Source organism: Macrobrachium nipponense, chromosome 44 (assembly GCF_015104395.2).
Source record: "Macrobrachium nipponense isolate FS-2020 chromosome 44, ASM1510439v2, whole genome shotgun sequence".
Lineage (NCBI taxonomy): Eukaryota > Metazoa > Arthropoda > Malacostraca > Decapoda > Palaemonidae > Macrobrachium > Macrobrachium nipponense.
Genome location: NC_087221.1, coordinates 33,447,381 through 33,473,161, shown reverse-complemented (window position 1 = coordinate 33,473,161; position 25,781 = coordinate 33,447,381). Strand labels below are relative to the sequence as shown.

The 25,781-nt window shown below is 39.2% G+C and overlaps 1 protein-coding gene across 13 annotated transcripts in view; it reads right to left on the bottom strand.

Moving 5' to 3' along the window:
- The window catches only part of LOC135204157 (uncharacterized), a 740,069-nt gene that overhangs the window by 56,577 nt on the left and 657,711 nt on the right, over positions 1–25,781 (bottom strand). Inside the window, exons 1-2 of one of the 13 annotated variants that reach the window (XM_064234189.1) lie at positions 18,986–19,227; positions 3,900–4,483 (exon numbers count right to left, since the gene is read on the bottom strand). The exons of the other annotated variants lie outside the window; for them this stretch is intronic. Coding sequence (XP_064090259.1) covers positions 3,900–4,316 — 417 coding nt within the window. The 5' untranslated portion in view covers positions 4,317–4,483; positions 18,986–19,227. Of the gene's footprint in view, positions 1–3,899; positions 4,484–18,985; positions 19,228–25,781 lie in introns of those variants that run through there. 13 annotated transcript variants of the gene reach the window in all.

The window sequence follows — 25,781 nt, the reverse complement described above, 5'->3', positions numbered from 1 at the left end:
TTGAGAATAAGTTTTCTGGAGTACCGGGATGAGGATGGTAATTATCCTCTCCTTTATCGGGTGATCTTTTAGCGTATCCTTTTTTTTTTTTTTTTGAAGCATTAAGGATGTGGCACAAGTTTCACAAGATTGTTATTGATCACTGTCAATTTTCGGAGTCTCTTTCATCTTAAAATTTTATGGTTCTAGGTATGATCTGAATAAGTGCTATTCGAAAAGGTTTATTTTCCTAAATGCACTATGACTATTTTAGAATTGATGGTACTCTAGGGCCGATGGAATTAACTGTGACAACAGTTAATAACATTAAATTCTTTTAAATAGGTACAGCACTCCATGGTGGGTGGATTCAGCCATAGTAATCCCCCTCAACAGAGAGAAAATGCATTACGACATGGTTGATGGGACATGGCCTGTCATTAAACATCGGGTGAACTTACGTAAGCAAAGATGAACAAATATAGGTGATAGGTAATAGCAATATCGAAACCAGACACTCGCCAGTTTAGATCAAGCCAGCATTAGGCCAACACGGGACCTTGATCAAACACGGGCTGGACTGTAAGAATGGTGTGTTGACGGGAATAAAAAAAAAAAAAAAAAAGGCCTGGTATGGACCTATGTACCTACCCCGACCATCCCGGATAGGCTAGCACAGAAAAATAATTTCACAGGCTTAGCATAATAATAATAATAATAATAATAATAATAATAATAATAATAATAATAATAATAATAAAATAATAATTCCAACTGTCAAAAAAGGGGGCGGGGCTAACATTGGGACTCATTTATCACAGCACTTACGACTTACGTATACATCAACGATGACAAAAATGTACTAATATTTTCTTGTTTCAGTGACGAGCAGTCATTCCCACTTCGAGGGGCGTTCCATTGACTATTTTATTTCCTGACCCTCTTGGCAGCTTCATTCTAACCAAGAAATCTCGAACAGCAGATGACCAGGAGGAATAAGAAAATAATTCGAGTTCGGACACCAGCGCCCGACGAGTCTGGGGATTTTCACTTGTCGCGCCCTGGCAACCTACCGCGGACGGCAAGGCAGTGTCTGAACCCTTTGTAAATAAATTATCCTCAGCGACCTTATAAAATCAACAACGCTCGCTGCTGTCTGAAACAGGATTTAGTCTTCAAAACTAAACATCGATTATAATAAACGGTATTTGGTGCTGCTGTCCTTGTTTTGGACAACTGGGTATCAGACGAAATTGAACTCTACGTTAGACCGCTATTAAATGATAATAACAATAATAATAACTGAAAAAGAAATCCACAAAATGACCATGTACAACGTGTTTACTTATAGATATTTAATTCTTTTTACTCAACCCTTGGGAAATATTACGTACAGGTCCGAACTTCTATTCCAAAAGTATTCTAATCGTCAAAAGCTACCGCGAAGAAATTGACAAACAAACATTGCACAAATAAACTCCTCCTTGAAAATCTGTCAGCATTAAAAGGCCATATGAGGATACTGCATATAAATATAAACACCCTGAAACAACGGAGAAACAAATCGACGGAAAGGGGGTGGGGGTGGGGGTGGGGGGTGGTTGGGGTTTTTCTGGGTGGAGGGAGAGAAAGGACATCCCCCCTACGGCCACCTACCACGTCCCCCACTAAGCTCGTCTCCAGTCTCCATACTAGGAAAAATAAAATATATATAAAAAATGGCGATAATGATACAATAACACAAATTATCCAATTACCAAATGGGACGGGACATGCGTAGGCAATGCATTCGTGAGGTTGGCGGGGAATGCAAATGCATAAATATCGCACCCTGCAATTATGCCTCCAATGGAAAAGTGCACGATCATCGTACGAGTTCTTGTGGTTTCTCATCATGGAGGGAGGGAAGGGGGGAGGAGGAGGAGGGAGGGGGGGGGGGGGGGGGGAAGAAGGAGCATGGAGGCTATAATCATTCGCGAGACGATAAAGATTACCTTTAACAAAAAGTCTCAGCCAACATTCATTTTACATTCGAGTGGGTGGAGAGGATTCCTGCCAAATCCTTTGAATGCGAGAAGGAGAGGAGTTTTGTCTTAATACCTGTATGTTCCCTGTTGGTTCGATTGCTTCGGTTTAATTCTCCTGCTGCTCTCTACTGCCCATCTTTGAGGCACAAAGATGGCTGGCTCGAAAAACAGAGGATTAAGAATGATTTTACGATAATTCACGATAATTCATTTAGGCTTTCGTCACTATCTTCTTGCAAGCATTTGGACCACGTGGTCAGGCATACCAGCGATCATTCAACTCTGTTACAGTTTATCACCTCCTTCGACTTTTATCGTAAGAAATCAGGTGATTAGAGAGAGAGAGAAGAGAGAGAGAGAGAGAGAGAGAGAGAGAGATATCCCTTGCAGAGAGACACATCTCTTGCATGAAGAATTTGAAATTTCTAAACAAGTAGGATTCCTCATTTTCATGGATATGTCAGGAGAGAGAGAGAGAGAGAGAGAGAGAGAGAGAGAGAGAGAGAGAGAGAGAAATTCCACTCGATCTCAGTTTATCTAAACCTTCGACTGTTTATCATAAGAAATCATCAGGTGCTGATATGAGAGAGAGAGAGAGAGAGAGAGAGAGAGAGAGAGAGAGAGAGAGAGAGAGAGAGAGAGTTATGAAAGTGACAAACACAAAATCTATAAACGAGTAAAGGAACGGCAACACTATCAATTACTTTTCTTCTAAAGGGAACGCCAATGAAAAATAAATCCTGTCAATAAATACATTGTTCAAATATTAGCTAGAAGCAGGTTTGTGCTAAAATTCTTATTTCACAAGAAGTGCCGGATACGAGTAACAATGACAAAACTAGGGTTACAACTTCTATTAATGCTAAGATAATGATACTGATAATAAAGCAGTTTAGAAAAAATTGACAATCAATACATAAGAAAATCTATATATACCCTGCGTTAGCTTCACTGACCACAGTGGCTGCCATGCCAATTGACGTAAATCAATCAATCAATATACGATATCCTGTTCAAGTAGACTTGAACGTAGCAACAAGGGCGAGACCATGTTTGCAAAGGAGATAAGAAGCAGACTGTTTCTCGTATTCTTAAGTCGCCAATACGTGTGACATGACCGAAGTAAGTCGTCCAAATGTTGGCCCTCGGGTCTCAACTTCTCGGAACAAAACGCGGACGGCTTTAATTACGCGTCGAGACAGACACAAAAGTATGGCAGCAAGGTTACAGACGACTAGAGTAAAGGAACTTTTTGTAACGACGACCTTGACACAACCGCAAAAACTGATAACGGCTTCTGTTACTGTCCACAAGACGAAAGTTCTTTTAAGTATGTTTAACATCGGTCGAACACGTTTCCTTATTTACCATAACATTCTCCTCAAAATTTTATTTTCAGCTTATTTTAGTTGTACTTTATAACGATCTAAAATCAAATTGATTTACTCCCGTTATATTGCTCACCAAGTTAACTGCATCTGATATTAAAATCATTGTACGATGATGTATCGACTTATTTTGTGAAATTAAGTATTCACTGAATTCATCTCAAACCTGCGACATGAATATGCAACAACAAACTAGTATGCGCTACGGAATCTATTATTATGCAACGCGCCACTCCCCCCAAACTTTTTCTTTTTAACCAAATCTGACTTATTCCACATACCTGGCTACTTATTTGATCGGAAGACTAACCAGTAGATGAATGAGGGGTGACAGAGTCCTCCACAAAACAATTGCAAATGGAACAAAAACAAAAAGAAATAAAACCAGATCCTGGAGGAGTGATGGAAGAGTCTCCAGAAAACAATTACAAGTTTCGAAGTGAAGCTATGAGAAAATGGAATAAAAATAAAGGACTTAACGAAAAGGTAGAACGTGAAAACTTGCCTTCTTAAGGACACAATTTTTCAATTGTTTCCTTAGCCTACGGCGAAGTCTCTGCAGGCACCCCATTTCCCTGTTGAGCATCTTCTTCTTCAGCTGCCGCAGCCTCCCGAGGGTGGAGAGACACCTCAACCAGAGGCTCTTCTGGTTCTGGCCCGCAGAAGGGCAGGAGGAGGAGGAGGAGGAGGACGATGAAGATGAAGATGAAGATGAAGAAGAGGTCGTGGACTCACGGTCCTCCCCAGAGCAGGTCTTTCTGGGGAAGTTGCTCACCTCCCTCATGTTCCTGGTTGCAGCCACAGAAACCTGCATAGGGGTCCGGGAGATCTTGGCGGGATCCCAGTAACCGAATTCGTCCTTGAGAACTCCAATGTAGCAATGCAGGGCCGTTTTGTCGAGATCCACTGGCAAGTAAAACATTTCGTTCTCAACTGTGGGACAACAGTTCTCCCGCAATGGGGATTAACTTCCAGTGACGAGTTTCTCCTTTTTTTTTTATGATTTCCGCACTACATTCAATTCCAGAACTGCGTGGTCACTGAGCACAAAATCCTTGATTTCTCTTTATGAATCAGTGATTTCCTATCCTGTGAAAACAAAATCAAACCAAGCGGACAATAAGAGACTGTCCATGATTCACGGTACATATACCAATAATTACACAAAGCTTACACAGTACTCCAACCTTTTTTTTTTATACACAAATGAAATTAATCGCTGAAAGACTATGTTGGATGACGTGGAAAAATGCCCACTCATCCAAAATAGCTTGCCCAAAATGCCCAGACTGCAGTTGTGAAAATAGCTGACACGACAACGACAGTACTGTACATACCCAGAGCCATATATCTTCTTTGTTTTGCATTGATCTCTAGATGAAAGCACAAGTCACAGCCTAATCATTTCCGCCACAAAATTCGTGCTTGTTTTGAAGATGTCATTCGCTGCCAACTTGTCACACTTTCGTTTTTCTATCAAAAATGATACTATATATACTCAAGTATCGACAAAATATGAGGTGAATGGAAAATCTCAAGGTTCCAGCATTTTTTTTTTTTCGTTTCGTCTAACAACACGTAGAAAGGCGAATTAATAGCTCTAGTCCATAAATAATTAACTTATGAACATTTATAAACTTCCAGCAAAAATCACAAGAGGTAAATGGGTCTCAAAAATGAAAAAATGGAAAAAGAAAATAATAAAGACCTGACTAGAAGCAGACTCACAATAATTTGCCAGAAGACATCAAATCAAATCTTTGTGGCGCAATTACTGAACGAATAAGTAGCAACTTTAAAGCTGAGGAGGAGGAGGAGGAGGTGGAATAGCAAGAGATGAGAGGAGGGTAGGTAGGAAGGAAGAAGGAGGAAGAGGAGGAGGTGGGCAACTTACGCACAACGGGAGACAGTAAGCTACCTTTAGGTGTAGCAGCCACCCAGCGTCAAGATTCTAAGCGATTGGAAGCTTTGCTTCGGAGTGTTAAGAGACGATTGCCTATTCATAACATCTGGACCCGATAAACTGCTAGAATATATCGGAGGAGGGGGAGGAGGGAAGGGTGCAGGGCAGAGAGGTGGGGGGGGGGGGGGGGGGGGGGGGGGGGGAGAAAGGGAGGGAGCCCAAAAAACGCCTTCGTCTGCAGTATTTCTGATACGGACGTCGACGTCAATCGGTTGTCCGACTGAGCCCTCTTAAAAACCAACGTCCGTCTACTACATTATTTCAAAAATATTGGGAAAAAATTATATACGGATATTTGCTGAGAGAGAGAGAGAGAGAGAGAGAGAGAGAGAGAGAGAGAGAGAGAGAGAGAACGAGGTCAGGCAGTTTTTACATGCATGGGTTCTCATGATACATGAAAACAAACACAGGTGTACACACGCACACACACATGCGCGTACACAAAACGATGACTATCTGCTCTCACCAAAACTGTCCCATAGAGTCTAACCACAGTCTCGATGGGTATAACTTTGCCTGGCAAGGGCTCTGAATATTCCCTTGTATACTCTTACCGTCAAGAGGACACACACGCGTGCAAATGAAAATAGTCTGGGTTGTATAATAATCACGATTACCTAAACAACATGAATCTAAAAAGATGACCAGCACTTCCATCAAGCTGTGTGTGCGTGTGTGTGTGTGTTTACGTGCCCACACGCACAGCCAAGTCTGGATTCCTCCTGATATAAGATTTCGATTTCTGCTGAGGGCAAAATTTCTAGACAGACTCTAGCATTTTAATCAATCAATCGTTATCTGTCTGGCTCTATTTGGCTTATCAATACCTCCAGTATAACAGACACGTTCGTCAGCTAGCTTGTAGGACTACCGGAGAGTTTTGCTTTTCTCATTATCTGCCTTTTATTCGACGAAAAACGCTTCGTTTGAGCTAGATGGACACCCATCCTTCCGGTCAGGAAGTCCGTCGCCAAGTGACCTAGAGAAAAAACCAATACCTCTACATTTATTATTCAAAGTGTCGGCAAAATCTTTTCAATTGTTTAACGGTTTAGATAAAACTGAATTTTCAACAAAGACATTTTCCAAGTTAAATAAGTGAATTCCAGAAGAGATATATAAAAGGACGAAGCCCTTTTATAAATCTTGGTGGTAACAAAGCATTTGAAGAGTTCAGGAAAAAAAGAAAGACACCAACTCAGCAGTTTTAAAGCAGTTTAATTTGGCGTCAGCAGCTGAATGAAGCCAACGTCCTGTTCGTACACGGTGGCCCTCAGTGATTTTCTTTTCCAATTTTGTGTGTGTGTGTATGTTTGCTTTTCGCGATCAACAAATTCGAGTATATTGGTCAATCCTGGTTCGGGTCAAGTTCGTATTGATTCCCTGGTTTGTTGGAGTTGATAAAATTTAAATTTTTAATATAACGTAACTCCATCAAAATACACTCAACGAAATGATCTGATTGTAGCCAGAGTCAGGAACAGATGAATCCGGTATTCCAAAGGAAGTAAACCTCAAATAATCTCCGGGAGTTGATAAAATTTCGATTTGCAATTTAAAACAGCTCTTTGAAAACATCTGTAAAGAAATAAATTGATAGCAGCCAGGGTCGCGAGCATATGAATCAAATATTCCAAAGAAATCAAACTCAAAAGATGTCCCGAAGAGTATAGCGATTCGTAATTTATATATATATATATATATATATATATATATATATATATATATATATATATATATATATATGTATATATATATATATACATATATACATACATACATACATTATATATATATATATATATATATATATATATATATATAAACTCATATATTAAACTCCCTAAAAACATAAAAAAAAAAAGAATAAAAACATAGTCTCCAGAGTAAGGGAACAGATCGATCCAATATTCTTAAGAAATCAAACCGAATAGATATCCAGAAGAGCGAAAAACTAATAGGAAATGACAAATACGCTTTTTAGACCCCCCCCCCCAAAAAAAAAAAAATCGTTCATAAGGCGCGGAAACAGATGTTAAGTCATGAAGTAATCGACCACAACATTTTCGAAGTAACCGTCCTTGCTGCTCCACGATGGAGAGAGAGAGAGAGAGAGAGAGAGAGAGAGAGAGAGAGAGGAGAGAGAGAAACTGGTCTTCTTAATATCTTTTAATGATACTCCTACGTAGGAATATTTTTTCCAATGTATCCGGCCACGTAATAACAACTCAACCCCCCTCCCCTAACCGATATATACTCCGTAAGACGAGGGGGTCTAACCTCCCTCATCCCCCCACCCCCCCCCAAAACCCCAACCCACCCATATCCCTCTGAGATATACCTCAAAGAAGGTTTCTCAACTAGGAGGACTCAGACATTAGTCAGCATTCTTCCAACTACGTCATCTCAAGAAACAACACACACACACACACACACACACGCGCGCGCGCGCGCGCGCGCCGCGCACACACATATACAGACACGCGCACAAACACAAACATGCACGCAGCACCGTCTGGAGAGAAGGCAGGGAGTAGAGGAGGAGGGTGGGGGGGGGAGTCATCCCCGTCTCCTGAAACATTCCACAAGGTTTGACCTTCCCCCCGTCCCTCCCAACACGTAACCCCTCCCCTCCCCCCTACCCTTCTTCCCTCCGCCTACTGTTATCAGCCAGTTGTCCTTAGACAAGCGGAGAAGGAACAATCGGTGCCCCGAGTTAGCTGTCAGAATTCATTATTTAGGGAGGGGAGGGGAGGGGAGGGGGGGGGGAAGGGAGAGGTCCTTCTCGAACCAGGGCTTTAATTAACAGACTGAGGACTTTTGGGAGCAGCTGAATCCGACGTCTTGAAGTTACACACGAGATGATGTGGCTGCTACTCTTCCAATCTGTCAGTCAGTCAAGTCAGTCAGTCATCCAATCCGTCAGTCAGTCAGCCAATCTGTCAGTCAGTGAGTCACTCGTTCATTCAATCTGTCAAGTCAGTCAGTCATTCATTCAATTTGTCAATCAGTCAGTCATCCAACCAGTCATTCATTCATTCAATCTGTTTGTCAGTTATCCAATCAGTCAATCACTCATTCAATCTTTCATTCAGTCATCCAATCAGTCAGTCACTCATTCAATCAGTCAGTCACTCATTCAATCTGTCAGTCAGTCAGTCAATCACCAACCTAACAGACATACTGTGGAATTGTTATAAGGCACAACAATGATTTGAGCGCTCGTTCAAAGCGTGCATGGAAAAGTATTCGCACCTTACATTACTTTCCTTGAATTGAAGGTGCCTGGTCTCGTTTCCCAGAGAGAGAGAAGAGAGAGAGAGAGAGAGAGAGAGAGAGAACGATTACCGTGTGAGTCAAAACAACAAAGAGGCGGACTACAGACAAGCGCTTGATCAAAGGATACCGAAGGCACGGCGTGTCATGGAGAGAGAGAGAGAGAGAGAGAGAGAGAGAGAGTACTAGTTGGGATAAAAGTGCACAACGAAGCAATATGAAAGAATAACAACAATAATGGGAAGAGCATTGCTTCCAACAGAAGAGCCTGCAATCAAAATGGTCGTCATTCCGCTGAAGATTGCCAGTATGATTTCCCAGAAATGAATCCCCAACATCATCATGACAGAACAAGACACACTATAATGGAACAAGTAACAGCGAAATGAACGTATTAACTGAATAACAACAGCCTGTTTCATCAAATTAATTGGAGTACTATCTATCGCAAGTGAACACACACACACACAAGAAACAGCAAAAAGAGAAGGACAATAAACAACAGCATATCTCATCGTATTAATTACCAACTTCGCCCCTCCCCCCCTTCTCCGTTTTTATCCATCCACCGTGTCCTGTTTCTTATGGTCTATCGTCCATGCTATATATACGTATATATACATATATATATTTCTTTTTATCTCTCCTAATACCACTACGTCGCTCTAGACAGAAGACCAGACGCCCCACATACTACACCTGTTCATTTACCTCGGCCGCCCATCTTCCAAGCGCCATTTCTACTAGCAGGCCCTCCACCACCTACGCCCCCGGCACCACCACCAGCAGCAGCAGCAGGCCCTACTGATACGCCCCCCTCCCCACCCACCCCTGTTTCTTTTTAGACCTAAATATAGCAAAGTTCTTTCCGCCGCCACAGGCCCAACCCCCTTCTTCCCTTCTCACCCTCACCCCCCCCCTCTCTCTTCCCCCCCGTCTCCCCCCCCCTCTCTCGTCTCATCTCTCTCTCTCTTCTCGTCTCATCGCTTCTCTCTCTCTCCGCTCTCTCTCTCTCTCTGTTTGTTTGTCTCTCTATCTCAAACACATTTATTTACTTATTTATCTAATTCTAATCAGTAAAATTTTGATCGTTAAATTCTATATGTATATCCATCTATCCATACATACATACATACACAGATGACTTTCTTCGTTTTGTTTTCGTAGTTTGATAAATAATCATATATATTTTTCTTACAAATACTATATATATATATATATATATATATATATATATATATATATATATATATATATATATATATATATCACCTGAGTCTGTCTGATTCACCTATCTCCTGACGATGACGCAATCGTCGTCACTGGCCCCTGCGTCCTGTCTGAACCTTGGACGCATCGATTACATCGACTGTTTTCCCCTGACCGAACGATCACAAGGCTGTCTCGGCTCTACTGTTCTCTGATAGATGTAGAACGGCTCATTTTTCAAATAAGTGTCTACTTTTACTAATAGAAGAGTAGTACATATGTATGTATGTATGTATGTATATATATATATATATATATATATATATATTATATATATATATTATATACACATATATATCGCATACTGCCATGGCTAACGTCTGACTGAAAGTATATATTTTAGCAAAACGTACCGACTGACATTTCCGCGTACATCATGCATGCAACCTACGTTGCACGCCATTCTGTTTATACATAGGACACTTCTCTACAATTCTTTAACTGATATACGAGAGAGAGAGAGAGAGAGAGAGAGAGAGAGAGAGAGAGAGAGAGAGAGAGAGAGAGAGAGAGAGATGTGTATAGGCTTGTATATACGCCTTGGTCCAATGTAGCACGACCTTCGTTATCGCCAAATCCAGACTTACAGTCAACATCTTGACCAATGACGTGATACTACTTTTCTTACGTAACTCCCTGTGTTTGAGTTTATCAGGTTCCGTAGTGGCCTCCTTACCCTCACACTTGCCTCACTTTGGTTTGGTCCAGTCGGTCCACATGAAATATATTCGGATATTTTTCAACAGCAATAATAATTGTACGATTATTATTCCTATTGCAAAAATGTAAGTGACATTATTTACTAGTCCTCTGGCACTTTCGGTTCATTCATAAATTATCGATCTAACAAAAACTAGATTATAATTTCAGGCAACTAAATCTGAATGCGGAGGAATTCCTAACCGCTAACTGTTCAGTCACGATATTGTATAATAATATAATAATAATAATAATAATAATAATAATAATAATAATATAATATAATAATAATAAATAATAAAAAATATAATATAATAATAATAATAATAATAATAAATTTTGAAACAAGCTCATCCTGCATGTTTGGCTTTTCAATGGTAAAAAAACTACCCAAGTCGATGACCAAATTAATATTTTCTACGCTGCGTTTCCATTAAAAGAAAAAAAAAAAAAATGATGCCATTTCGAGTTAGAGTGAACTGTTCCCCTCCGTCCTCCTAACTCAGCACCATCAAGGAGGACCCAGGCTATAAAAAAAAAAGTAAACCTACATATAACAATAATAACAACATTAATAATAAAAAAACCATGACCTCATTCCAATTACATGACCAGATACGATGCAGAGAAATATAAACCAGGACGCTGATATACCAAATCTGGCCGATAGAAAAAAAAAAATTGATAAACCCATTTTTTTGTAAAGCTGATACAGCGCTGAATAAAGCAAAGATACTCGAGGTCACAGATAAGGCAATCAAAGGAGACCGGACTGACCGCATCAGCAGAGCAGGAAAAATTAATGTTTGCAAGGCAGTTATTGCTCGTTATGTAATCACATATAAGGCAGACTGAAGCTTTAGTCTGTACAAAGTCATCTAAATTCTCAAATGTCATAGAAATCGCCATATAATTCTAATAGTTTTTTTTTATATTCCACTAAGATATCTATAATCGCAAAGAGCATGACGATGAACCAACCTTTAACATTACTACTATCACTAATAATAATAATAATAATAATAATAATAATAATAATAATAATAATAATAATAATAATAATTATAATTATCTTAAAAATCCACAATTATATATATATATATTTATATGTAAAAAACATATCTTTTACATAGAAATATATTTTAATATATAATTGTGGATTTTTTTAACGATTTGTTCTTCACGACAACAACAACAACAACAACAACAGCAATATAATAATAATAATAATAATAATAATAATAATAATAATAATAATAGCTTCTTTCCCTTCCTAGAGACGAGAATATGGTTCCACGGTGTGCTAATATTCCGGTTCTCGGCAACAAGTACCTAATTCACTGTTCAGGTCAGAAAGGTCAAATAATAATAATAATAATTAATAATAATCTCTTTGCAGGCATTCGCAAAACTTTCCTGCTTAAAGCTGAACTACAAAGTCTTCCGCCTCTATATTTCAGGACAAGGATGCCTGTATTATTAAAGCAACGCATTGAAGCTGTGAACATATATACCTAGCCAGCCCAGCTGCTGTGTGTTAAATGTAGCCAAAGACTGCCCAGATATGATCGTTCTAGTCTAGCGGCTCCCAACCATATATTCTTCGGAACGTTGCATTTCAAGTCAATGACCCTTGCATGCCTGTTCCGTTCGAATAAGGTTCAACTGTTGAATAATAATTACAATAATAGTTACCTTGCAAAAAAAAAATTAAAGAAGACTTTTAATGATGCAGCTTTTTTCCTAAAATTAATTCGTTTTCTTCCTTAATTACGAAAGAAAGTATGGCGACCTTGCAAAAAAAAAAATAAATAAATAAAAAAAAATAAATAAAATAAGACTTTTAATGATGCAGGTTTTTCTTTCTAAAATTAATTCTTTTTCTTCCTTAATTACGAAAGTATGGCGACCTTGCAAAAAAAAAAAAATAAAAAAAAATAAAAATAAATAAAATAAGACTTTTAATAATGCAGGTTTTTCTTTCTAAAATTAATTCTTTTTCTTCCTTAATTACGAAAGTATGGCGACCTTGCAAAAAAAATAAAAAAATAAATAAAAAAAATAAATAAAATAAGACTTTTAATGATGCAGGTTTTTCTTTCTAAAATTAATTCTTTTTCTTCCTTAATTACGAAGGAATGGCAAAATGTTACTTCCTCAATTATGAAGGTTTGTCATGATGTCACAAGTTTTTTCAAAGTAGGAAAATACGACAGCCTATACAAAAAAACGTTGGGAGCTTGGTGTTACATGAATTAGGCTTGTGCACGCGCAACTCAAATGAAGTAGAGTCTACGAACCCATAATTCAGTGCCCTGGTCATCTAAGGGCACGAGCAACTAAAATGAAGTTTAGTCTACGAACCCATAATACAGTACCCTAGTTTTTTAAAAGGGCACGAGCAACTAAAATGAAGTTTAGTCTACGAACCCATAATACAGTACCCTAGTTTTTTAAAAGGGCACAAGCAACTAAAAGGAAGTTTAGTCTACGAACCCATAATTCAGTGCCCTGGTCTTCTAAGGGCACAAGCAACTAAAATGAAGTTTAGTCTACTACTCCAAGATTCAGTACCCTAGTATTTTAAGGGCACGAGCAACTAAAATGAAGTTTGGTCTACGAACTCATAATTCAGTGCCTTGGTCTTCTAAGGGAACGAGCAACTAAAATGAAGTTTAGTCTACGAACCCATAATTCAGTGCCCTAGTTTTCTAAGGGCACGAGCAACTAAAATGAAGTTGAGACTAAGAACCCATAATTCAGTGCCCTAGAGTCTTCTAAGGACATAATAAACTTTAACATGACCATTTTGATGCTTTCTTTCGGCGACAAGGAACGTGTCCTAAACTTAGAAATCAAGAGGTGCCCTTTTTAAAGACATCAAATGCTCCTGGAATGCTACAGAGACAAGTTTTAACACTTGCCGGATGGGAATTTTTATAGATGAGAAAAAAAATCAGATAATATTTGAACCTCTACTTCATTCTTTTCACGTCTCACCCGTCTCACCTAGGATAATTCCGATTTCCAGTGATTTCCAGTTCCGTCGGTCTCCAAATAATGGCTAAATCGAATCCTCGGAAAGGCATCATGTTCTTCGGCCTGAAAATGACATACGATTTTACGGAGTCCTACGCTAACGTGCTTTTTCCCCATTCGAGAACATTTATAAACATCTAACAATCTTCTATTAAGGTATAATTGACTGTTATGAAAATATGAAAGGAAATGGTTTACTAAAGACAAGATTTTAAACGATTCACGAGCGCGTATATTAACTGCTTATTCCTGTATCACGAACCGACGATAGCTAAGGTTTGCGCGTCATCCATTAACTCACCATAACAGTGATATTAATTAATTAATAATAATAATAAAAAGTTAATAAATCGACCTGTGACAACACACGAAAAATTGAGTTTTGTTTTGCCAGATGTTTACTATCTCTTACGAAATACTCAAATCAACAATAGTGAAGCAATAGTTTGCGACTGAGTGGAGAATAGGCTGTGTTGTCCTGATGTTATTTCATAATTCAAAAATCAAAATCAAATAGAAAATAATATTCATCGTCGGGTACCGTTGCACGACAACGATGAAAGTGGCTGTTTTCATCCTGAAAAAGTATCACTGATTTACGAGAATAATAATAATAATTATCACTATTATTATTTTATTATTATTATTATTATTACTCAGAAGACATTGGACTGATAATATTATCATTTACAAAACATCCTATCAAAATATTATTATTATTATTATTATTATTATTATTAAAAGCCACAGTAGTGTTGAGAATATATTTTAAACACTACTGTGGCTTTTAATTATCAATATTATAGCTTTGTTACGGAGGTTCCTTAGTTCATTATTATTATTATTATTATTATTATTATTATTATTATTATTATTAATTATTATTATTATTAGGAAAACATTAGACAGATAGTACTGGACCTAAACAAACATCCTATCGAAGTATTATTATTATTATTATTATTATTATTATTATTATTAGGGAAAAACATTACAAAGATAGTACTGGACCTAAAAAAACACTGATTATTATTAGGAAATTATTATTATTAATTATTATTATTATTATTATTATTATTATTATTATTATTAATCAGAAGACACTGGACCGATAGTAATAGACCTTGAAAAACATCCTAACGAAGTATTATTATTATTATCAATCAGAAGACACTGGACAAACAACACTGAATCTCCTCTCGAATTATTATCATTATCATATTCAGAAGACAGTGAACAGACAATACACAACCTTTAAACATCCAATCGAAGTGACAATACTTCGCAGGCGATACGGACTAACTAGCCCGTGTCGCGTGAGACATCGCGTCATTCATTCAGCTTACGGAGAAATCGGGGGCGGACATTAATGAGCCTTAAACACTCAATCGAAGGCAGAACACGCGAGTCAGCTCGTGTGAAAGCGTGAGCAAGTCTTCCGTCCTGACGCAACGACTTAGTGCGAGAACACGTGAAGAACAAGCGAAGAACAAGTGAGGAACTCGAAGTATTTATCCTTCGAAACAATGACGTGGACTTTCACGATGAAGAACATAACCGTTCACCCAAGGCAAGCAGCCTTTTACCCGGTATTGGGAGACGGGTCTCGCGAAGAATCTCAAGGCGATGGGGGAAACAGCTCTCCTTCGTCAAGTATGTGTGCGTGTGTGTGTATATATATATATATATATATATATATATATATACATATATATAGATATATATAATATATATATATATATATAATATATATACACACACACATATATACGTATATAAATGCCTAACTCTCATCGGAATCGACTTCAGGTCTCTCAAATGTAAGTCTAAAGATTGCGTACCAATTGTTGCCTACATACATACATACATACATATACACACACACATATATATATATATATAATATATATATATATATATATTATATATATATATATTAAACTTATTAAAATGTTGCAGAACTCTGACACTTTTCCGTTATCTTTTGCAATATGCACATTTATTACGAGAGGAAACAGAGCCTTTTGAGAACTCATCTTCCCCAACGTTAAAACGAGAAAATAAATTAGTAAGTGAAACGCACCAGCTCGAAATGCAGAGCAAAATAACGGGTGAGACGTTGTGAAAGGGACATGATGAACACAGAAAAATATAAGAGGAACATCAACCACTCAAGAATAAAACAAAATACTGAACTAAAAATTATTACATATACATAAAGATGCAAGAAGTAAAACAAAATAAAACAAAATATTTGTTTAAATTGCCTTGACATTTCTCATTCTGTCGTCCACTATTATTTCGGATAGATGGTTTCCCAAAAGCGTAGTTCGTCTTCATATTATACTATAAAGTGTGAAAGGATGGATAAGTGTGTTTTTAGATGATGTTGTGGTCGTGTGGAAAGATTGGAAGAAGGTAGCTGCTGAAAAAGTATATAACTTGGAAGTGTGAGGGAGAAAGAGAAAGAGAAGACACAACAATAGGGTTCTTATAACAAGTGAATGGCTTTAATATCCACTAGGCTATGGCTGCTTGCAAGGCAGAGCTGAATGACACAGTGCAGATAGAGCCTAAAGAGCCTTCCGTGGGTGTAAGGCGTGACTACCGTTGTGGAAGTTTTGAGCGCAAGGAGCTCATCCACGACTCAGCATTTCAGCATGAATGGAACATTCTCTAGACTTTGGTAGCAATGACCGCCGTGTTGCTTTTCCATGGGCGCACGATCACGCCGGAACGCCACAGACACAGCCAAGGTCTAAAGAATGTTTTCCAGACACTGAATATAACGAATGGAGGAATTCGTTAGGCCGAACTAAACCGTCATCAGCCACGACGTCAGAGGAATGAGTTTCCCTCCGTCGGGGGCGCTTATGGCGGCGCCGAGCCATTACAATGAATTGTGGGCCTAGACCGATGACGACAACCCCAGGCGATGATCCTCGAATATAGGCCCACTTAAAATTCCCACCTAGCAAAGTGACGCCGGGATCATTTTTTTTAACTCTCGAAAGACGTCGGCACAGACAGTTTAACATTTTCTTTTTTGGATCATCTCTATTTATTTTACAAAGTAACGTCAGTTATATTTCCTTTATTGCAAAAAGACAGGCAGATATATATATATATATACGTATATATATAGATATATATATAAGATCAATATTATATATAATACCTACGTCACACAATACACACACGAAATCTAGGCATAATAAGCAAAAAATCTCAATCTCTTTTACGAGCAATACCGAAGCGTGATTCGGATGAAATCAAACAGAAAAAAACAGCACATTTTTATCTTATACGGTAAAACAACGTCAGTATTATCTGGACACGGGAGGACACTACATTTAAATTTATAGAAAACTATATCGGGGTATATATATATATATATATATATATCCCTATATATATATATATATAGGATATATATATATATATATATATATATGCATATTCACACACGAACAGCACAACTACCCCTGCCAACTTCCTTCTACAGTAAGTAATTCCCAGATTGAATGCAACTGTAACACTATTGGTACAATACTTTAAAAATTGACAGCAAATTCAGACTATGCCCCATTAAATTCCCCTTCGAAGTTTGAACTTGAGCACCTAATTCTGTCCTTTTATATTCGGCCAATGGTCGGAAAAGCTGGTCCTTGATTGAAAGCGTATAGGTCTAAATGAAATTTATCACTTGTAGGAAACAACGACACGAATTTCTTCCTATATCGTAGAATAACAACCAATGGGGAAGAACAGACATTTTCGCTGGGTTAGCTTCAAGTTAGAAGCGAACGCAAATTGATAAGAAAGTGTGCACGACTTGGAAAATGCAAGTTGCCTGGACGTGAACCCTGAATAAGGGTCAACAGACAGCAACAGGTATATATCCCGCGGTCTCTCCATTACGAACTAAGCTGATCTACCAGGAACGCACACTAACATTTACACTGTTTGCAACAATACTGATCGAAACAAAAGTGTAGTTCCATTACAATGCCTTCTAGGCACAAGTTCCTATTCAGGTTGACATTCACACAAACTAATAGTGATTCAGAGCCACACGCTTCATAATTGATCAACGTAACACGTATGCATACAGACGTACGTCAGCAAAACAGAACTTCACTTTGCAAGTCCACGTCAAAACATTAGCACAAATTCACAACCACAGTAACTTTCCGTGTCATCATCTCACGTTTAACTGTGATGACATCCAGTGTCTAAGGGCGCCGGAATCTTTAAATGCACTGTAATGTTATAGAGCCCCAGTCCTTCCTTCGAAATGAGAGGGGAGACACTTATATACGATGGATGGATGGCTGGATGTGCATGGATTCCTCGCAAAAGTCACGTGACGAAAAACACAGCAGTCATGCGAAGTCTGTGACTAGCTAGCTACAACAAGCCTGTCTGGCTCGCACTAATAGCAAGAGAGACGGAAATTAAATGACATTAAATGACAACCACAGCACCAGAAAGGGAAAACGAACGACCTTTCAGTGCAATCCCCACACCCCCATCCCCACCCACAACAGCATCTAGCTAGAGTGTGCTTGCACTAGACGATGCTAAAAGAGAAAGTCAAAAATGTAAAAGAAATAAACCAGACAATCACTGGCCTCCCCCCTACTCTCTCGACCTAGGGAAGGGATCGTGAGGAGGGGGAAGAGGGGGAGGGGAGGAACGTCGGCGGGTTCCCAGACATCACAGCGCGTGTCTAGTATTGGCTTATGATGCAACCAGACCTCCTCCTCTCTCGGCCAGCTAAAGTTGCTTTGTTACTGTAAGCAGCTTTTCGAAACCTATAGAACAATGTGTTCTCTTGTTCTTATAAGCTCATGTTCCACTTCACTGACTACTTTTAAAACTTGCCAACGCACAGCCTAGCCAGCCTATCATGGCAAGAGACGAGGAATCACATCTAAGAAAATAATTTCCGCTTTTTTCTTGCAATGACTGAATTAACCTGTGCACAACTTAAAACCAGATATATGGCTCTATAAATACACGGGGCTATAGGTTCTTTTTATTATAAAATAATGTATATATAACTGTTTCAAAGCACATTTTCCAACAGTATCCACCAAGGCGGCACGATTATAAGTCTAAATGAAGGTAAGCCTTCCGTCTAAAATAATGAAATAAGCTTGGATTCTCAGCACATGAATCACCACTAACTTCACGGGAAATCCCACACACAAACACATATACACTTCACTTGAGTCCTTTGAACGTACTTTCTACGCGAGAGAAATAACAAATGCACCGAGATATACTGACGAACAATATATAAATCTTCAAGAAGGCTTTACGCCGTATTTTAAATGCACCTTGCAACGATAATGGACGCACGCACAGACATCGTTTCTGAGACGTCATTCAGACACGAGGGTGGAGGGAGGGAGCAGCATATAGCGGAAGCTCTGGAACATATGATGATGATGATGTCTGACTGCTCCAGTCCCTCTCTCACTCTTTTTCTCTCTCTCTCTCCCGTCCGGGTGACCTTGCGCCAACTACTCCAGCCAGCGACTGTCTGCCCGAGACCCGAGTCCCGACTCCTGAGTGCTGGACAACCACCGCTACTCTTATAAGCGTCACTGAAATATCCCAAAGTGGTCACCCCACTCTAATCTCCCAGCTATCTCTCTCTCTCTCTCTCTCTCTCTCTCTCTCCCCGGTGCATACGAGGGCCCCCCCACCAATCCAAAGGGAACCCCCGAACACCTCCGTCGTCAGTCTCCACTGTCCCGCACGTACTAATGCACGCACTCTCTCGCATACGTCGTCTCTTCCCATTGCCGTCTCGCACGTGCTGGCTTAAAACTTCATCATAAACTGTTGCATACTGAGGTTTTGCTTATTATCTGTCTCTCACATCTCCCCCGCCCCCACTCCCACAAACAAGCAGTCCCCATGCAACGAAATTATCCGTGCTACAGAAAAAAACAAAAAACATTACTTGTTTATCCGCTACAGGAAAGAAACTAAATTTCCTTTCACAGAAACATGAGCTGTTTATTCTTTGAAAGGTAGGGAGATAGGTATGGGGAGGAAGGGGAGGGGGGAGAACGTTTCCGTACCAAACGACACGATTTGGTGTCATGTGACCCAATCTTCGTCCTGCGTATCCATTTATTTGCTACGTATTTAGCTCTTTCCCACGGATCGGGTAATAAGATTCTGCATGATATTACTCGCATGGAGATGTTTTACACACACACACACACATACACCCACACACACTACTGCTGCAAATTAAAGCTAAAGCGTGTATATATATATATATATATATATATATATATATACATATATATATATATATAATATATGCATGCGCAGGATCAATGGTACTACTACTGCACCCGATGCATACGAACAACATACAAAGGAAGCAATACTTCCGATGATAACAAAAGACTAAGCGAGAGAGAGAGAGAGAGAGAGAGAGAGAGAGAGAGAGAGAGAGAGAGAGAGAGAGAGGCTCTTACTCATCATACCCAGACTTCCGTGATCCCAATAACCGGTGAATCACGATGTGCCAAAGTCATACAGACTATCATCCTTCTGAATATTACAATTAGCATTTGAACCACGCGAGAGAGAGAGAGAGAGAGAGAGAGAGAGAGAGAGAGAGAGAGAGTGTGTGTTCATGAAGGAATTTGGATGTAGACAATTATTATTCTCTCTCTGTACATTTCTCTGTTCATGTGCACGGCATTTCTACGGCAATAAAAATAGGTGGGAAAACTCTCTCTCTCTCTCTCTCTCTCTCTCTCTCTCTCTCTCTCTCTCTCTCTCTCTCTCTCTCATACACAAGCCAAAAATGGAGGTGATGGTCTTAGAAACAAAAGAATGAACAAGCTTTGAATATATTTGCATATATGCGTCATGTCTCCATTAGACGGTGCAAGTTTTTTTTTCCTAATAAACACTCGTGATATTCTGGAATGTTTTAAGGTGATTTATTAATTGGCGACAGTAATGAGTGAAAGTTAAGAAGGATAATATGATGAATGAGAGAAGTAAATAAAAAAAATGAAAATTAGACCGCGTGAATAAATTTCTACTTCAACTCCAGATCGGAACTCCTTGCCTTCCACTCGACAGTCCTGGGTTCGATCTCGACGTGAGGTAAAAATTAAAATTTATGATGATAACAATTATCAGTATTATCAACATTAGTAGCACTATAGGAGCAGCAGTCATGATGACGAATTATAGTACTAAAGACGAAATAAACAACACTATAGTCCTGCTGGAAGGATAGCCCACGAGAGAGCGAGAGAGAGAGAGAGAGAGAGAGAATTTTCACATAGGGATTACCCTTAATGACGTGGCAATCCAGTAGGACTACCCTTCCTTTTGAAGGAACCCCCCGGTTGGTGTGCATTGGCCGAGCATTGTTGCCAACATAGGAAATCAATTGTGGCAACATTGCTTGCCACCTCGAGTTGTTTATCAAGGCTGGATTTGCTCACATGAGCATCAAAAAGCGCTAAGACACCGACGATATATTACCCGATGGCTGTAAATCGTTTGAATTTTCACTCTTCGCATTCAAGAATAAAAGAAAATAATTCAGACTTTCATTTTTTGCATACAAGAACACTTCACCATTTATATTCCACACAGATGCCTTTAATTTGAATAAAATCGTCTTAGTTTCCAAATATCATTCATCCTTGGGTTTTATTTGAACTCAAAACCTTTGCTCAGTTTGTTATTGTCGAAATAAGGTATTCTCAACGGAAGGTTATTAACTTAAAAAATAATTCGCAATGAGGAGTCATGTTTTCAACACTGAAAGCACAATCGTTTTTCGATTTTTTCGAAGGTTTTTACAAAATTTTCACCAATAATCTCAAACGATTCGACGTTCTCAGGCGTTGACTGCGAAACTCTACGGTGAAGACCTTTCATATTAACGGCGAGGAGGCAATGCAACTGTCCTTAGTCTGTCGTTGTTGCTGATGTATATCTAGCTGTCTTGCGTCAGCCAGCAAGCACAGAGCCAGTTTAATTGAGCAAGAACAGCGACAACAACAACAACAAAAACAACAACAGACAGTGGCAGCGACTGGATCGTTCATTTTGTTGTGACACCTACTCCTTTGTTGTTTTGATGTTAGCAACAGTGCAAGTTATGACAACGACGCCCAATGTTAGACTAACCAAATGTAGCACTAAAAGGTGAATATTCTTTACAGTTTCCTGTATACATACAGACATGCATACGGCGTTTGGAATGCACAGAGAGAGAGAGAGAGAGAGAGAGAGAGAGAGAGAGAGAGAGAGAGAGAGACTAACTCTAACAGTCCATCATTAGTAATCAACAACACGATCTTCTACGGTTATTTGTTCGAATACATTTTACTTAGCAGGTTGAAAAAAAGAAACTTCTATGAACGTCGACAGTTAATGCACCATGGGCACGAGGAATTTCTTCCCATCATCCTCGACAGCGACATTCAGCACCTAAACATTCCGACTGAACGCGACTGACTCCTACGGTCCGAAGCGCATTATTCAGTCCACGCACGTTGGTGTCATCGAGCGCGCATTCATATAAACTGAACGTTAAGTGCCCACCCGAGCCCCCTCAAACACAAAGTGGGCAAAAAAAAAAAAAGGCGAAGGGACGTAAAAAAGAAAGCGACTGGGCCCCCGATAGCCGTCCCCGAATTGCGAGAGGGACGACGTCTGTCAAAACATATAACCCCGCCAGTATCTGGCGCTGTTGTGATGCTGTTGTGACGCATTCCGGCAGCCTCGTTGTTGTTGTTGTTGTTGTTGCAGCACACTTATGTGCTTCTTTCTCCCCGCCCATTCTGGTGCTCTAAGGGCGATTACGTTACCGGGCGGTCTCGGATTGTCCCGATTGACCACCGCGTTCTATTTATTTATCCGGCATCTGCCTGTCCGAAAATACTTCAATATCAGGATAAGATTACGTCCTGAATAAAAAGGGAATCACCCGGAGCCCGTAGCAAAAGAAAACAAATTTGGATCTCTCTCTCTCTCTCTCTCTGGGGCAAAGAATCTACCCTACCTGACTATACTTTGCACGTACAAAAACACATATATATAAATTGGGATGCTTATAACTACATAATTAATGCAAATTGTGATATACACAATACTGATTAATATAAGAAATCAAGTAAACTATTATATTTAGTACATACGAAGAAAATTAGGATCTTATTTTTATGTAAATGGTTAAAAAAAAGTCCTGTAGGATTATAATCATTATCCATTAAAATGGATTTACCTCCATTTACAAATACGCTAACTTGAAACAAATCTGATTTGCATATTAATTTTTCATCATTTAATTTTATTCGTCCATTCATTAGGGCTACTAAGCGTGAAATGAATAATTTCATGTGGCCATTACTTTAAATATATTGACGAAGAACAATATATTTCCATGGCAAGCAACACAGAACTCCAAAATTAGGTTGTCACAGATACCGAATCATACATATTTCGCGAACTTATGTGAAATAAAATAAAAGTTTTGCACAAGATGTTTCACAAATCAGAGCAAAAATATTATATACTTTGCAAATCTATACCAAAAGTATTTCGACACTTCATACAATTTTCCTGTCCAGATTTCGAAAATTTATAAATGATATAATAAATGTCACAAATGTATAAACGTCGCAGAAAATATTTCGATAATATGCAAATTTCAGCAAAATGTTCAACATATTTACAATGATTAAAAAAACATTCCAGAATTTTACAGTTTTCAGCAAAATTTCGCAAATTTATAATTTTTTCTAAAAAACAAAATCCTCGACACCAAACCATTTTAACCACTTTATAACTTCTTGATAAAAACTTAGATTGTTTTAACCAACGTAATTTGTATATCTCAAACTGAGATCTTGTCAGTATCTGGTTTCAATCAGTATTTCCAAGAAATATTAATTTTCCACCATCTAAAATTCAGTGGCTATAAACAGTCCACTTTGCTTCGTTTTTCATTAATAACGATTGTTTTTTTTTAATTTCCTATGGTTAAATCTTATCAATATATATTTAAGTTTTCCATTCCAATAATCAATCAGCATCTTAGCAACTAGTTTAAACTTTTTTTTTTTTTTTTTTTCCTGTTTAAGGGGGTTTTTGGGGGGGCACAATTTTCCACCTTCAAGTAGGGACTCCATACACTTTGCTGGGATGAGGTTGCTAATCCCCCAAAAAAGGATGTGCAAAAGGGATTCGGTGCCGATGTGCGACTGACATTCCTTACTGGTAACCCATTCAAGCACCGAAGAGACTTAAATTAACTTAAAACTCAGTATATGTGTGAACGTATGTATGCATTATGTGTATATATATATATATATATATATATATATATATATATATATACATATATACATATACACACACACACACACACACACACACACACACACACATATATATATATATATATATATATATATATATATATATATATAATACACACACGCACGCACGACTTGAGTACTTACAACGCATATAAATACAACTCGCCTATTACGACTCCATTCGTCCACCGACTATATAAACCCCTGCGAAACAAACGCACTCACACACACACACAACATATATTATGACCTGCATCCAAAAATAGCAACTCGACCGAGTACAAAGACGTGAATATGGCATCGACAAATTCAACCGCGGTGACTCTCTTCTCGCTCCCACAGGCCAACCGCCCCCCTCCTTTGTTCATTCAAAGCCAGAGGGGGGCAATGACCCATGAAAACCCTCAAGAAGAAGAAGAAGAAGAGGAGGAGGCCCTGCATTTCACACCGCCACATTCACTATCTCCCTCTCCCTCACCCCCCATCCCTACCCTAGCCACGCATACCCACTACTACACACCCCTCCCCCTTCAAACGTCTATACCTATGGCTCCGTCATTTATATCCTTCCTCTTCCCCCCTTCCCCCTCCCCCATACACAAACACCCCCCCCCCCATCCCCTCCCACCTCCCACGTCACGCCCGTCCTCGAGGCCTAACTCAAGAGACCGTCACCTCCGTCTGGCTTTATGTGGAGAATCTTTCAAATTTATTTTTACTTCGGCCCAAATAAGCTTCCTTTTCTTTTTTTTTTTTTTTCATTCACTCGTATATGCTTCCGCGAAGCGATCAATCATTACGCGCTGCTGCTGTGTAGTATATATCTTCGAACGACGTCAACGCACGAAAAAGTAAATGTCTTGTGTCCTTTGTATGAAATAAGGAAGAAGGAGCTGAGAGAGGGGGTTGGTTGGGGTGGGGTGGGGGGGGGGGGGGGGGGGGGGGGGGGGTGGGGGGGGTAGGGGTTGAGGAAGAACTCCGTCGTGCAGTGGTCCTCTGTGTAAACCTAGGGAGGTCTAAACGAATAGGACACACAGAGAAAACGGATACACATGGGGGCCAGGGAAGGCTGACGTCGCAGGGAGAGAGAGAGAGAGAGAGAGAGGCAAGGCTGCAGAAGAAAGAAGAAGAGATAGACATGGGAGACAAGGAGATATGACGGAGAGATGGAAAGTGGAAAGGAGAAGGGATGGGATGGGATGGGAGGGGAGAGGGAGAGATGATAAAGAAGACATGGCAATAGGGCAATAGGAGGGCTCATACCCCAACCCACTTTCCCACCACTAGACCCCTTCACACACTTACCTCCTCTTTTTTTTTTTATTTATTTATATGTAACAATAAAGAGAGATCAAAACTGCTTTCACCCCTCCCCTCCCATCCACGGAGGTAACAGAGGGAGTAGAGATGAACTGCAATTACTGAAGGGTCTGGAAAAAATACTTTCCTTTTTATATATATATAAATCTTTGATTTTGAGACAGCCAGGAGGGGTGACTATGACGACTTGGTCGGACAATTGCAAAGGAAGAGTCGTCAAAGCAAAGGCGACTTCTCCCCCTCTCTGCACCTCTTTTTCACTTTTAAAGTTATTTGTTTATTCATTCTTTTATTTATTACGGCGTCAATAACCTAAGTGTTGTGACGCCAGCTTTAGTAGCTATAATGAATCCATCATCTCTTGGTAAACGTTGTCGATAAAATATTTTAGAGTTATACTTGACAAGCAGAAAATGCTTCCTTAAACAAAGACAGC